At 37.9% G+C, this 13,559-nt stretch overlaps 2 protein-coding genes across 2 annotated transcripts; both read left to right on the top strand.

Moving 5' to 3' along the window:
• The first annotated feature begins 2,851 nt into the window (after positions 1–2,851).
• LOC146714804 (E3 ubiquitin-protein ligase DDB_G0292642-like) lies at positions 2,852–6,603 on the top strand. The gene is made up of 5 exons (XM_085451129.1): positions 2,852–2,902; positions 3,244–3,338; positions 3,503–3,603; positions 5,640–5,795; positions 5,898–6,603. The coding sequence occupies exons 1-5, from the start codon at positions 2,883–2,885 to the stop codon at positions 6,351–6,353; spliced, it is 828 nt and encodes a 275-aa protein (XP_085307255.1). The 5' UTR covers positions 2,852–2,882; the 3' UTR covers positions 6,354–6,603.
• A 1,299-nt stretch (positions 6,604–7,902) lies between these two features.
• LOC146714803 (E3 ubiquitin-protein ligase DDB_G0292642-like) lies at positions 7,903–13,301 on the top strand. Its single transcript, XM_085451130.1, has 5 exons — positions 7,903–7,960; positions 8,209–8,303; positions 8,494–8,594; positions 12,263–12,418; positions 12,501–13,301. The coding sequence occupies exons 2-5, from the start codon at positions 8,213–8,215 to the stop codon at positions 12,954–12,956; spliced, it is 804 nt and encodes a 267-aa protein (XP_085307256.1). The 5' UTR covers positions 7,903–7,960; positions 8,209–8,212; the 3' UTR covers positions 12,957–13,301.
• Positions 13,302–13,559: the final 258 nt, after the last annotated feature.

Raw genomic sequence — 13,559 nt, 5'->3', positions numbered from 1 at the left:
TAAACTGGAAAATCACATGCCTTTCTCCAGTTTAACAACGTTGGATGGAATGGTATCAAGAGAATATAATTTTGTATTTGTGGCTGTTCCTGAGTTTTTTCATTGCAAACATTATCCTGCATCATACATAAATCAGCTACTCTAAAAGATTAAAAAAAAAGCTGGAAAAATAAACAAATGACTTCAATACAACTTTCTTGGGAATACTTATTTACACACTAATTAATCATTATTTACAATCTTTGATACTTAGTACTGAACTCTAAATAGGTTTGATAAAAGTCTTAAAATGTAAAGGAAGACCCAAAGATGACACAGTTCAGTCTCAGCTGGCAAAGATGATGCATTTTGTCCTTTGGTGTATCATATTTCAGTCCTGCTGTGCATCGATGATGATATCTGTCAGCCACCGTGGACCTTCGCCACCATCTGCACCACAGACGAGGGTTTGATCCCATACTCTGACAGAGATGCAGAGTCATCGTCCAGCGGCTTTCCTGAGACAATCAGCCGGAATTCAGCCACAAGATATCCTACACACACAAGACAGGAGAGAGAGAACCTCACTAAATATTTAAACATGTCACAAATAATTATATCATGTCCCTGAACACCACGGAAGATTGTTATTTTTAAAAGTCACTCAGAGAGCACATGACTGTGGCCACTGCTCAACTTAAACTAAACTAAGTGTGAAGAATATTTAATTCAACTATAATAAAATAATAACTGGAAACAAAACAAAACCTGAGTGTGCTCTCACAGTTTGTGCTACTAACTGACATACAACAACAGTAAACACGTACAAATGTGTGCATGGGACTGTGCTCATCTATTAACACAACCTGAGATGTCCACTTGAATGTGTGTTTGAAGTTGTTCTGTTTTATTATTGTGCTTCTTGATTCTTGCACCACACAAATACCTCGCATGACAATAAAACAAACTGAAACTGATACTGAACATAATGTAAACAAAACTAAATCAAAAGATTTTTTAACAATAAAAATTAAGCACATTAAGGTCATTTAAAAGATGAATAAAATAAACCAGGACATTTGAATGTAGGCTTATAACAGAGTCTGCCTCATTTGCTTGTCTTACTTTTTATCAGATTTCTACATAATCACATGAGACACAGATTAAACACAGATCTGTTTTGAGTTGTTGGGCTTACCTTTCTTGGGAAACAGTTGCGCTGCTTTCATCTTCAAGTCTTTCACGGTCTTCTGCTGCTTTTTGGAGTGGTTTAATTTGATAATCCTCAGCTCACCTGCGGGTGAGCGAACAGACACGCTGTACTTGCACATTATGTTTGTCTGGATCGTGTGTGAGGCTGAGGAGCTCCTTTGGGTTCTGTTAAAGTCAGATAAGGTGAGTGTATTAGTCACTGAGATGGGCTGTCTCTAAATAGTTGTTCAGCTGACGACTCTGTCAGACAAACATGAAAACACACTTCAAGAATTTTAGGGAAGTTCCTGAGTTCTAATTTAGTTTCACTATCATCTCCACACAGAGATCACATGATTTATTTTAACACAACAAACTGTTTACACTGTCACACTCAGTGGATACTAACACTAGTATCCATATTTATCAATACTTAAACGGCATCAAACACTTTATCTTATGTACTTTATCAGTTTTCTATTCTGGTCAAAATGTGCTTCATTGTTTGATTGCAGTACAGCAGAGCTCCAGAGGTGAAGATAGAAGTCAGCAGCAGCCCAAGTGTCACCTGGCAGTTTATTGCTCTCTGCCAGGTGATTGGCTGAAGAGCTGTGAAAAGGTAGTGGGTGTGTGGGGTGAAGTGAGCGCTCTTCTGTGGAAAAAACCCAGAGGCAATTAATTCACTCAGGTGCGAGTGGGTATACTGTCGTGTGACCACGAATTTTAATAGAAGAATTGATCAAGCCCTAGATCGACTGCGCGCAGGGAAACTGATCAATATTCTGTGCTGTCTCTGCTGTCCTTTTTTCGTTCTTTTGATTGATTTGTGATTTTGTTTTGGTTAGTCCGTCCAGCCGTAAAGGCGATTATTGATTGAGAGTAAGTTGTGTAAGGGCGGACTAACCTCCCTTTTTGTTTTTTTGTTTAATTGTTTGTGCCACTTCCCTTTATCTCCCAGATCGCAGGCCATGCACAGCACTGATTCCCAGCTGCGCTGAGACCCGAATTGTTTGCAGTGTGTGTCGCTAAGCGGGGTGTGACGGGTTGCAGTGTTGTTATTTTCGCACAGTTTGTGTGGCAAGTCTCATGTGCAGCTGGGATATCAGCACGATGTGTTGTAAGTCCTGTCTGGAAATGACTGGGAATTTGTATGTCTAACTCATGTAATAAAGAAATGATCAATTTATTTCTTTGCCCCGTTTACTCATCCCTTGTCCTCTGTTACAAATAGAATATTTGTATAAAGTGAAGTAAATTAGAGGGGAAGAGAAGGAGAGAGAGAGCTGTATACAGACATCAAACATACCAACTAATTAGATTGCTTTTGAAGGTTTAGGTTAAACTGAGATTTGCAAAAGTGAAAAAAGATTAAATATTTTTGTAAGCATCATATTTCTTTAGTATTTAGTGCAATGCACTGTATGCATGACATACCCCCAAAGGTTTGATCCTGGAGTCGTCCCTAGAAAAAGTCTATAACTATAACTTTGCTAAACATAAACAAAAAACAAATAAAAGAAAACAACAACAACTTTCCCCCTCTTTTAAAGAATATTATGCGTTATATGTGTTATACTTCAATCTTCAGGGACGGTTTCCTCCTTATCATTGCTCACTGATAAAGGTCAAGCTCCATGTTCACGTCACTCGGAGTCATTAGTTGTTACGCTCATAACAGCGTCAGACGTTTTTTGGTTGCATCTAGAGCGAGGATGGCGGGTCTGCTGCACAGGTAACACTCAGCGTGGTTCACTCACTGATGTGTGTGTGTGCTACATTTACTCGTCTGTTTTCACAGGTAAAGATGTGATCGGACTTTTTGTTATGTTTGGAAACTGCGCACCGGAGAGCGCGCGCTGTGCCCGATCATTCAGTGTCACAGTCTGACATCACAGTGATACTGAAACATGAAGCCGCTGATTAAAAACTTTGAATGTGAAGAAGAAACGGGAACTGTTGATCGAAGATCCCGCAACACTGCAGCGCGCACGCTGTTCTGACTCCAAGCCGGATTTTGCGCTTTTACGTGAAACCGGAAGTGTTCATTCAGATCTGTTTGTTGTTGTTTCGCAGTGTGACACTCCCAAGAGTGCCGACAAAACACGAAAAGTGTTACGACCCTCATGACCCAACAGTTAAATTTGTCGATAAGGAGGATGATTTGGACTGTAAGTATCACGTGAGCACTTTTCACGGCGATGTCAAACAGACAGAATTTAATGGAGAAACAGTAAAAAAGAAAACAATCAAATGCATAAACCAATGTAAGAACAGACATGGAGCATATATTTCTGTGTAACACTGATTTTTGCTTCTGTGTGATTGTTCTCAGTTTTGTGTGAAGACTTCAAATCTCGCAGAGCTCAGATGTCCTGTGGTCACGCTGTGACCCCGACCTCTCTCACCAACTGGTGTCGCAAGTTGTTGGACCAGGTAGGCCACTAAAGGTTGTCTTTGTTAAAATAAACAGTATGTAGCAACAAAAACGAGTGATGGGGAAAAAGAGAGAAACAAACGATGATTACTAGGATGGTGGTGTGGTGATTGGGAGTGAAAAGCTTTACAATTACAAGGAAAATCCAGCAACGGAACCCAGGGAATGACAGCTATATATCTGGTTCAAACATATGGTAATTATCAAGGAGGCGCTCAGGTCTGCTATACTTTAGACAGAGACACGGCTAAGGTCATTTGACAGGTATTTAAAACAAACCAATTGCACATATACCATTAATCACTTCAGGGCTGCAGCTCACCAGTGAGCAAATGGACTGCCAGAAGAAGACCAGAGAATCACCAATCCACAGGTGCATCTCACCTCTAATTAACACTTAAATTAAAGTTTAGCTCAAACCAGGGCTGTCTACACCGGCTCTTGCTTACCCTTACCCATCCCTGTTGCTTGTCTTGTTCACACCTTGTTCCAAATTATTATGCAAATGATATTTTTCTCTGTTTTTCCTAAATAGTTGATTCAAATGACAGTCGGCATATTTTTCCAAGTCATCGACCAATAGAGTATAATTCAAATGTCACTGAACAAAACTCCCAATGAAAACAGTACGTTTTTCAAAAATAAAAAACTTAAAATGCACTGTTCCAAATTATTACGCACACAGAGTTTCAAAAGATTTTATAGGTTGTAGAGAATTGAAAATGGTCATTTGTTGAATTTGCAGCATTAGTAGATCAATTTCACAGACATCAAAAGCTATTTCAATCAAAAACATCTTAACAGGTCAAGTTACATATTAACATATGAACCCTTGTGCATTTTCTGCTGGGGTGTTTTTTCTGTTCTCAAACTGTTCTCCCATTAGGAGCTCAGTCTGAGTGGAGGTTTCTTTCTCCTCCTCTCACCTCATGTAGTGTATTTTCATTGTTTTTTTTCCCCCCTATCAGCCTACCTCTCTGACATGTCTTCCCAATGTGATGTTTGTGTAAAGTTTGGTCAGAGGGTTCCTTTGTAAGTGCGCATGCGCCATTAGTGTGCTACCTGCTGCAACCTATAATTTCCTTTGGGATTATTAAAGTATTTCTGATTCTGATAAATAACCACGGAACATGGAAGTATATCCCACCAGCAAAGCCACCCACTGACCTCCACTTTAAACCTTCAGCTTCTGAATAAAATAAAACAAAAAAGTTGTTTATAGATCCAAAACATGAAGACAATCAAACTCACCCTCATGGTAGTAACAAACTGGTCATCTGCAGCTATAAAAAGGTCCTTCCAGTGGTGTAAAAAACATTAGTATATTACAAACCAAAGGCTTTTCTTTTTAATCTTATTGGTGTGGCCTTTCACAACAGTCCCAGTTTCTTATGTGGCTCCTTGGGAAAATTAATTGTCCACCTCTGGGATCAGGTTTTACCGTAGCTGCTCTGGTGATTAACTGACTTTTTAAATAATGCTCTGCTAAACAACTTTATATCCACATTGTCCACGGCAAAGTTAAAGTATTTTGAGAAGTCATGTCCTTCTTTTGCACCTCAGGAGTTTTGGACTTATAAAACAGTATTTAAAGTTAGATTAGTAACCAGTGAATGTACAAGCCTGTATGGAAACACTGGGACTGTAGATTCTGGCTTACTGCTCTTACTGCCTTATTTGGCTTTTTTGAGACTCCAGTGCAGCTTTAATTACACCTGTGCTTTTATAGCTGTGACCTTTGAATGTTTTCTGTGTGAAGAGCCTTTGCACAGATGACTTTAAGACAGAATTAAGCAACAAAAATCACTACAGTGTTTCAACAAACAATGGCATATTTAGCAATGCATTTCTGACGGATGAGGAAATATTTTGATTATGATTTGTTTCATTAGGTGTTGAGCAACCTTTCTCCACAATATAGAGTTTAATATTTTAATATTTTAAGCTTAACTGGAAAAAAAGAGGAAAAAAATATTTCATCAACTTGTTTGGAACAAGTCTGATAATTCTCCCATCTCTCATTATCTCAATAAAGGGTGAAAGCAGATTTGTGTGTGGCGGGTCTGGTTGCAGTGCTGAGTGGACTTTTTCAGAGGTTTGGAAAATGGCTCTTCTGACCCCTCAAGAAACTGAGCATTTTCGAAACAAATTGGCTGTCAATGCTGCCTTGCAGACGCTTATTACCAAATCGGTAAGTATCTCATTAGAATAGTATAATGTCATGAAAATAGAAATGTATTTCTTGTAAGATTTAGTTCTTATTAAATATTGTAACTCTCTTGTCTCCATGTAGTGTCCTGTATGCAGATCCACTTTGATGAGAGAGAATGGATCAGATTTGAATGTCCTCTGTAAAGTGTGCACAGCAGTAAAAGGACGACCGTTTGAATTCTGCTGGCAGTGTTTGAGGGAGTGGAAGGGTCCACGGCCTCGGAAAGACCGCTGTGAAAATGATGGCTGCTGTAACCACTCACTAAAAACACTAAAAACCTGCCCAGATATCAGCTTTGATTCAGTTGAGGGAGTCAATGGGTGTCCCTCTGTACGTGCCTGTCCCACCTGTGGGTTACTGTTGGAGCACAACAAGAGGCATTGTAAATCTCTTGTTTGTCCTCGATGTAAGGTGAAGTTCTGTTTTGTGTGCCTGAAGATCTTCACTAAATGTATGAAAACAAGTGGCCCTTATGCAGCATGCTCCAGTGGTGTAGCCCCCAGACAGACATCGATACCTGTATGGAAAAAGAAATAATTAAAAAGACACAAAGCTCCCAAGTTTCACTTTTAATGCCTTTTCTGTAAATAATATACCATGATGTTTTTTGTTTTTTTTACATGACCTGTGGTTTTAGTCACTTGTTATAATTCTCTATTGTGTTGGAACAGTTATCAGATATAATCAATGTTGGCTTATATTGATGAGAAATTTGCTACCAAATGTGATCTTTACAGCTGTATTATGTCTGAATCATAACGACAATAAACCTGAAAAATGTCGTTCATTCATAAATTTGAAAACAAGTTAATCATACATTCTGTGATAAACGCATTCTTTGCCTCAATATTTAGTTATTTTACATTATCCTGTCATTGTCTGTTGCATCTTTAGCATCAGCATCTTTGGCATTAGGATCTTCTAAATTGTTCTAAATTTTATACATTTAATTACAGGTTGTAAAGCTAAAATACAGATTAGAATAAATGCATTAGCAAAATAAATAGCACAATAACTGACAGATAAAAATAACTAACTTATTAGAGAAGAATATTAAAAAAAGATAAAAATGAATGTAAACGTGGTGCGCTTTGAAACACATTGAATAATTCATTGGCTACATTTTAAAATAACACTTTAAATACATTAACTATTCTAATTTTACAACAATTAAAGTTTATCTGACTCGGATCTCTGGACCTGTTCACTTTCATCCACCAGGTGGCACTTTGTTTACTCTGTACATGAGGTCTGTGAATTAGAGGGGTGTGTCCAGTTAGACACAAATGTTTTTAACCTTCCTGTTGTGTTCTGGTCAAAGACTCCCACCGGAATGTATCCACACTGCACCATGAAGGCTGCATGGTGTTTAAAAGCATTTGTGTGTAACTGGAAGCACCTCCCAGTGCTCTAATTCATGTGCAGAGTACACAAAGCTCCACTTGGTGGCTGAAGGTGAACAGGTCCAGAGATCGGAGGCAGATAAACTTCGACTATCCAAATTTTACAATACTTAATATATTCAAAGTGTTTTTTTAATGTAGGGAATGAATTATTCAGTGTGTTTCAAAGTGCACCACGCTTTCATTCATTTTTATCTTTCTTTATATTCTTCTGTAACAAGTTATTTATTTTTATCTGTCAGTTGTCAGAGGAGGGTTTGATCCCATATTCAGGCAGAAATGCAGATTAATCGTCCAGCGGCTTCCCCACGACAATCAGCTGGACTTCAGCCAGAAGATATCTTACACACACAACACGGGAGAGAGAGAACCTCACTAAATATATAAACGTGTCACAAATAATTATATCATGTTCCCCAACCACCACTGAAGATTATGTTTAAGATGCACATGACTTTGGTCACTGCTTAAAACTAAGTGTGAAAAACATTTATTTCATCTGCTTCATAAACCAGCAGCCCACAACAAAGGCTTAATAAGACAAACAAACCAAAACATGCTCCAGGACCGTCAGGCAAGTTCCTAATTTAATTTACTTTCACTATCACTTTCTTACAAGAAAACACTCCTCCGACCTTTGAGTTAGCAGTTGCTCAGTTCGCCACTGCGCCCAACCTCTTTAGGCTGTATCCAGAGCGTCCGGCAGAAAGATCGACGTTGGCGGCATTCACGTGTCCGGAGGTAACACAGCTTCGTTCAGTCAGTGATGTGTGTTGCACTTGGTCGGATATGCAATGGTGTGAGTTCACTGGTAACGATTATGATCGCACTTTTTGTTATTGTTGGAAACACTGTAGAGTTCACTCTCTCCGTCTGACACACACACACACACACACACACACACACACACACACACACACACACACACACACACACACACACACACACACCACTAAAGTGCACATTCTGGTTTGTTTATCATTTCGCAGACTGATGGCCTCAAATATGACAACGAAACAGGAGAAGTGTTATGATCCGAATGACCCAACACTTAAGTTTGTTGATAGAGAGGATGATTTGGATTGTAAGTAACACTTGGGCACTTTTCAAACTGGTGTCCGTGACGTTAAATTATATTTTAGAAATAATAAAATAAAATCATTTTAAGCCTTTGTATTACTATTGACATTGTGCAATGTAAAAATAAAACGGACATTAGCGTTTATTCCTGCATAACACATTTTCTTTTAAATGGTGTGTTTGCTTGTTCTCAGTCTTGTGTGAAGGCTTCAAATCTCTCAGAGCTCAGATGTCCTGTGGTCACGCTGTGACCCCGACCTCTCTCACCAACTGGTGTCGCAGGTTGTTGGAGCAGGTAGGCCACTGAAGGTTGGCTTTGTTAAAATAAATACATTTAAAAAAAACTGCATAAATAAAAATATACCTAAATAAATAAGAAACAGAAGTAATCAGGCATCATGGCAGTATCCTGATTTTGGGATAAATCAGATAATAAATGAATAATTTGGGCCTTAATTATAGAAGTTAATGGTTTTAATGCTACCACCCACAACTATTTTAAGCACACGTTTGTGATAAACACACATGTGAATAAATGCAGAAAACATATTAAATCACTTAAATAAAGAGATCCAAAGCGCACTTAAATAAATACCATTTTACTGGAATGATTATTGTCATATAGGTGAGAAAGAGAGCGAGAAAGACTAACTGAAGTCAACAGAGGGAGTGGTGCACTTAACTTATCTCGATAGAAACCACCTCTGCTTTCAAGGAACAAATAAAATGGGACAGAAATGTTCAGCTCTGATTTCTGTCTGCGTTGTTGTCGCTTGTAGCATTTATGTAATGTAACTCTTGCTTTAGTTAAGTGAAAGTTTCATAAACGGGAGTTTCTCAATATGTAACGCAAATGCTGCAGACGCATGACTCATCAGTGTGTACACAACATTTCAGTATATAATCATCTGAGATGATTTAGATAAAGAAATGTTTGGTCACTGCTGAACAGCTGCTCTTCCACACTTATTGTTTTCAAAGAACAGTTTAGTAAGCAGAACAGGACTATGATCTACATCTTTTGGTCATTTCAATCCTCCACCCATGCTCCATACATTTTTAATATGTACATATACTGATTAACACTGATGTGCTGTTGAATCAGCAACTGTGATACACAGCAAAAAATTACACATCCGAGAGCCTCATGGGCACGTTCTGGGTTTGAACCTGTGCTTTGCTACACAACATTACATCCACAATTTCAACAGCAATATGAAAGTTTTTTTGAGAAATCTCTTTACTCTTTTGCATGTCACAAGTTTTTGGGAAAAGCTACTTAAAACTAGACGATGAATGTCAGGTAAAAAGAAATGTCCTGGCAGTTTTCTGTTTTTATACAGACGTTCACAGACTTTCCTGTTTATATTACTATTACAACATTTGTGTTCATTAGAACAGGACGGATGGATGACCACAGCCCTCTTAGCACAGGGCTGATAGGACTTTTCTCTCATATATTAAAAAAATGAAATTCACAGATTAAAACATTAAAATAAACATATATTAAAACAGAGTGTTATAACATAGGTGTTTCACAGACAGGTGGTCAAAATGCAAAAACAAGTTTCTAATATTCTAAATGAATCAAATGTTTGGCCTCAAAGAATACGTCTGTCTCTGTATTATGTCCAGTATTACAGTGCTACACCAGGCTCTGACACCAAAGAACACTTCATCTGCATTTGTGACACATCAGCGGTATCTGTCAGAACGTTATTTAAAGTGCTGGGTTGGGACAAACTTACAGATAAAACTGCATTTACTGTATTTGTTTTGCCTGCTCTTGCTTTTCAAAAACAATGAGGAGCAAAGTACAATTAGTAGTGCTTGTCTTGATGAAGATTTAATCTGTTTAAACTGTAAACAGCAGCTAATTCAATTCAATTCAATTCAATTCAATTCAATTTTATTTATATAGCGCCAAATCACAACATAAGTCGCCTCAAGGCGCTTCATAAGTGAATAAGGACCTGTATCCATAACTCCTCAACAGTAACAACACTTAAAGTGCAGTACCTGTAATACTGCAGGTATTGCAGGCATGCTCTAATAATTCTAATAGAATACTATCATCAGCAATATCGAATGCTGCACTAAGGTCTAGCAGGAAGAGAACAGAGATGAGTTCACTGTCAGAGGCCATAAGAAGATCATTTGTAACCTTCACTAAAGCTGTTTCTGTGCTGTGATGAGCTCTGAAACCTGACTGAAACTCTTCAAATAAACCATTCCTCTGCAGATGATCTGTTAGCTGTTTGACAACTACTACTATTTTTTAGCTAAGACAGCTGGGCCAAGAGATGACTTTTTAAGTAACGGTTTAACTACTGCCAGCTTTACATAGCCGATTATTAGAGACAGGTTGACCATTTTTAAGATTGAAGCATTAATGGTAGGACTTTTAGGTGTCTTGTAGGAATGGGGTCTAAAAGACACATTGATGGTTTGGAGGAAATAATTACTGAAGTTAACTCAGAAATATTAATTGGAGAAAAAGACTAAATATATATCAATTGTTACTAAAAGTAGCTGTAGATAATGTTACATCTGCAACATTATTATGAGTATTTTTTTCTCTATTTGTTCAAATCTGTGAAGAAGTTCATGAAGTCACTACTAGTTAGTGTTAAAGGGATGGTTGGCTCAACAGAGCTCTGACTTGTTTTAGCCTGGCTACAGTGCTGATGAGAAACCTAGGGTTGTTCTCAATATGAATAGTGAGATGTTCTAGCTAGCAGAGTAATTTTTTGATAAAGCAGGCATTTCTCCAGGCAAAATGGGGATCTTCTTGATTTGTGATATGCCATTTCCGCTCGATATGCTTTGAGGTGCGTGTTTTAGAGTTACCGGTATACCAGGGAATCAGGTCCTTCTGATTTGATACTCTCTTTTTCACAGGAGCTACAGTATCCAGTCATATGTAGTGAAGAGGTAAAATTATTAACAAGACAATCGACCTCTGTTGGAGTAGCATTCATGTAGCTGCACTGCTCTGAGAAGCAGAAAGATGAAAGTCTTTTTTTTGCTGTTGTTATTAACTTTTAAACTAAAAATAAAACGAATAAAGCTACAATAGAACAGCACAGAAAAGCCCTTTATTATCATTGTACATGTACAACAAAATTATAGGTGCTCCACACCAACCGTGCAGGTATAAAATATAATTAGCAAGACAACAGGAAAAAATAACAAACAGGAGAATTATATGCAAACTAGAGGAATGTATACAAAAAAGAGAACGGCACACATTGAAAAACAAAGTGTAAAGACTTGGTCTTTGTTTAACACTTTACAAAGTTTAATACTGAGCAAACTGAGGTGGAAAATGACTTGAAAACAAATTAAAATTGAATGGATTTGTATACCCTTCCATTGAAATCCAGCAAGAAATAACAGAGTATTACACAGCATTCAGTTGTAATATGAGCAGTTTATTATTAAAGTAACACACGTTCCTTGAAAAACTAAAACAAATCATAACATGAAACTCACCTCGTTTCTGTGGAGAGGTTGAACAGGGTTTTTCTTCATGTTCTCAGACCAGCTGGATCATCACCAGCTTGCATCTTCATACATCTTTCCTTCAGTGAAGCCTTTACCTTCGTTGCCATTCATCTGTGTTGGAAAACCAAAGTGTTGGTTCTAGCTTATGAGTCACTGTTGATCTCAAATAATCTCTAAGCAGCTGAATGTTAAAGAAAGACACACATATTTCTCCTTATCATAGGCTAAAAGCTTGATATAGACACAATGACTTGCATGTCAGCAGCATCCCCATAAGGCATATAAAGCCCTGCAACAAAAGTTAAAGCGAAGACATAGTTACATGGATAATGTATCTGCAAATATTAACTCAACATTTCTATGTGCTACAACATGGACATAATGGCACAATGATAAATCTGGTTTGTTTACAAAATGAGTCTAATAAATAATTTCTCGTTTACTATTTCAATAAAGGGTGAAAGCAGGTTTGTGTGTGGTGGGTCTGGTTGTAGTGCTGAGTGGACTTTTGCAGAGGTTTGTAAAATGGCTCTTCTGGACCCTCAAGAAACTAAGTATTTCCGAAGAACATTGACATTCAACGTCGCCAGGCAGACACTTGTTACCAGATTTGTAAGTATCTAATTAACATATTATATTGATTATAAAAATTTTTTTATGTATTAAATGTTGCCACTCTTTTGTCTCCATGTAGTGTCCTGTATGCAGATCCACTGTGGTGAGAGAGAATGGATCAGACTTGAATGTCCTCTGTAAAGTGTGCACAGCAGTAAAAGGACGGCCGTTTGAATTCTGCTGGCAGTGTTTGAGGGAGTGGAAGGGTGCACGGCCTCGGACAGACCGCTGTGAAAACGATGGCTGCTGTAACGAATCACTAAAAACACTAAAAGAATGCCCAGATATCAGCTTTGATTCAGTTGAGGAAGTCCATGGGTGTCCCTCTGTCCGTGCCTGTCCCACCTGTGGGTTCCTGGTAGAGCACAGCAAGAGGCGCTGTAAATTTGTTGTTTGTCCTCGATGTAAGGTGAAGTTCTGTTTTGTATGCCTGAAGAGCTATACTAAATGTATTAAAACCAGTGACTACTTTGGAGCATGCTTCAGTCGTGTAGCTCCCAGACAGACATCGATACCTGTATGGCAGAAAAAATAATGAAAAAGACACAAAGCTCAAGTGTGTGAGAGTGCCTTTCTGTAGTAATATACCATGTTGTTTCTTTTAATTATCTTTTGATAATTCTCTGTTCTGTTGGAACAGTTATCAGATATAATCAGTGTTGATTTTTCTTGATGAGAAATTTGCTACCACATGTGATCTTTACGGCTGCATTATGTCTGAATCATAACGACAATGAACCTGAAAAATGTTATTCAGTCATAAATTTGAAGTAAAGTTAATCATACATTCTGTGTGTACTCATCTTTTTCCTCAACATTTAGTTATTTTATGTTGTCTGCTGCTTCTTTAGCATTAGCTTCGGGATATTTAGCACTTATACTACTCAGGTCAGACTTTTCTTTCTTGTTTTGACTGCTTAGGTTTTTTTTGTAAAATGTTTAAATAAATCAATGTTTAGTTTCTTGAAACCTTGTTATGCTAAATCAAAGTAGAAAAAAATGTTTTTGTATTTTCACCTTCAGCCACCAGATGGCACTGTTCACTCTGTACATGAGGCGTGTTAATTAGAGCACTCACAGGTGCGCCCAGTTAGAGACAAATAATTTTTAATACCATGCAGCCTGCATAGTAAGTGAA

Source organism: Copadichromis virginalis, linkage group LG3 (genome assembly GCF_057382275.1).
Source record: "Copadichromis virginalis isolate Kocher_CV1m ecotype Utaka linkage group LG3, C_Virginalis_male_GT1.1, whole genome shotgun sequence".
NCBI lineage: Eukaryota > Metazoa > Chordata > Actinopteri > Cichliformes > Cichlidae > Copadichromis > Copadichromis virginalis.
This window is presented reverse-complemented; position numbering and strand designations above follow the sequence as displayed.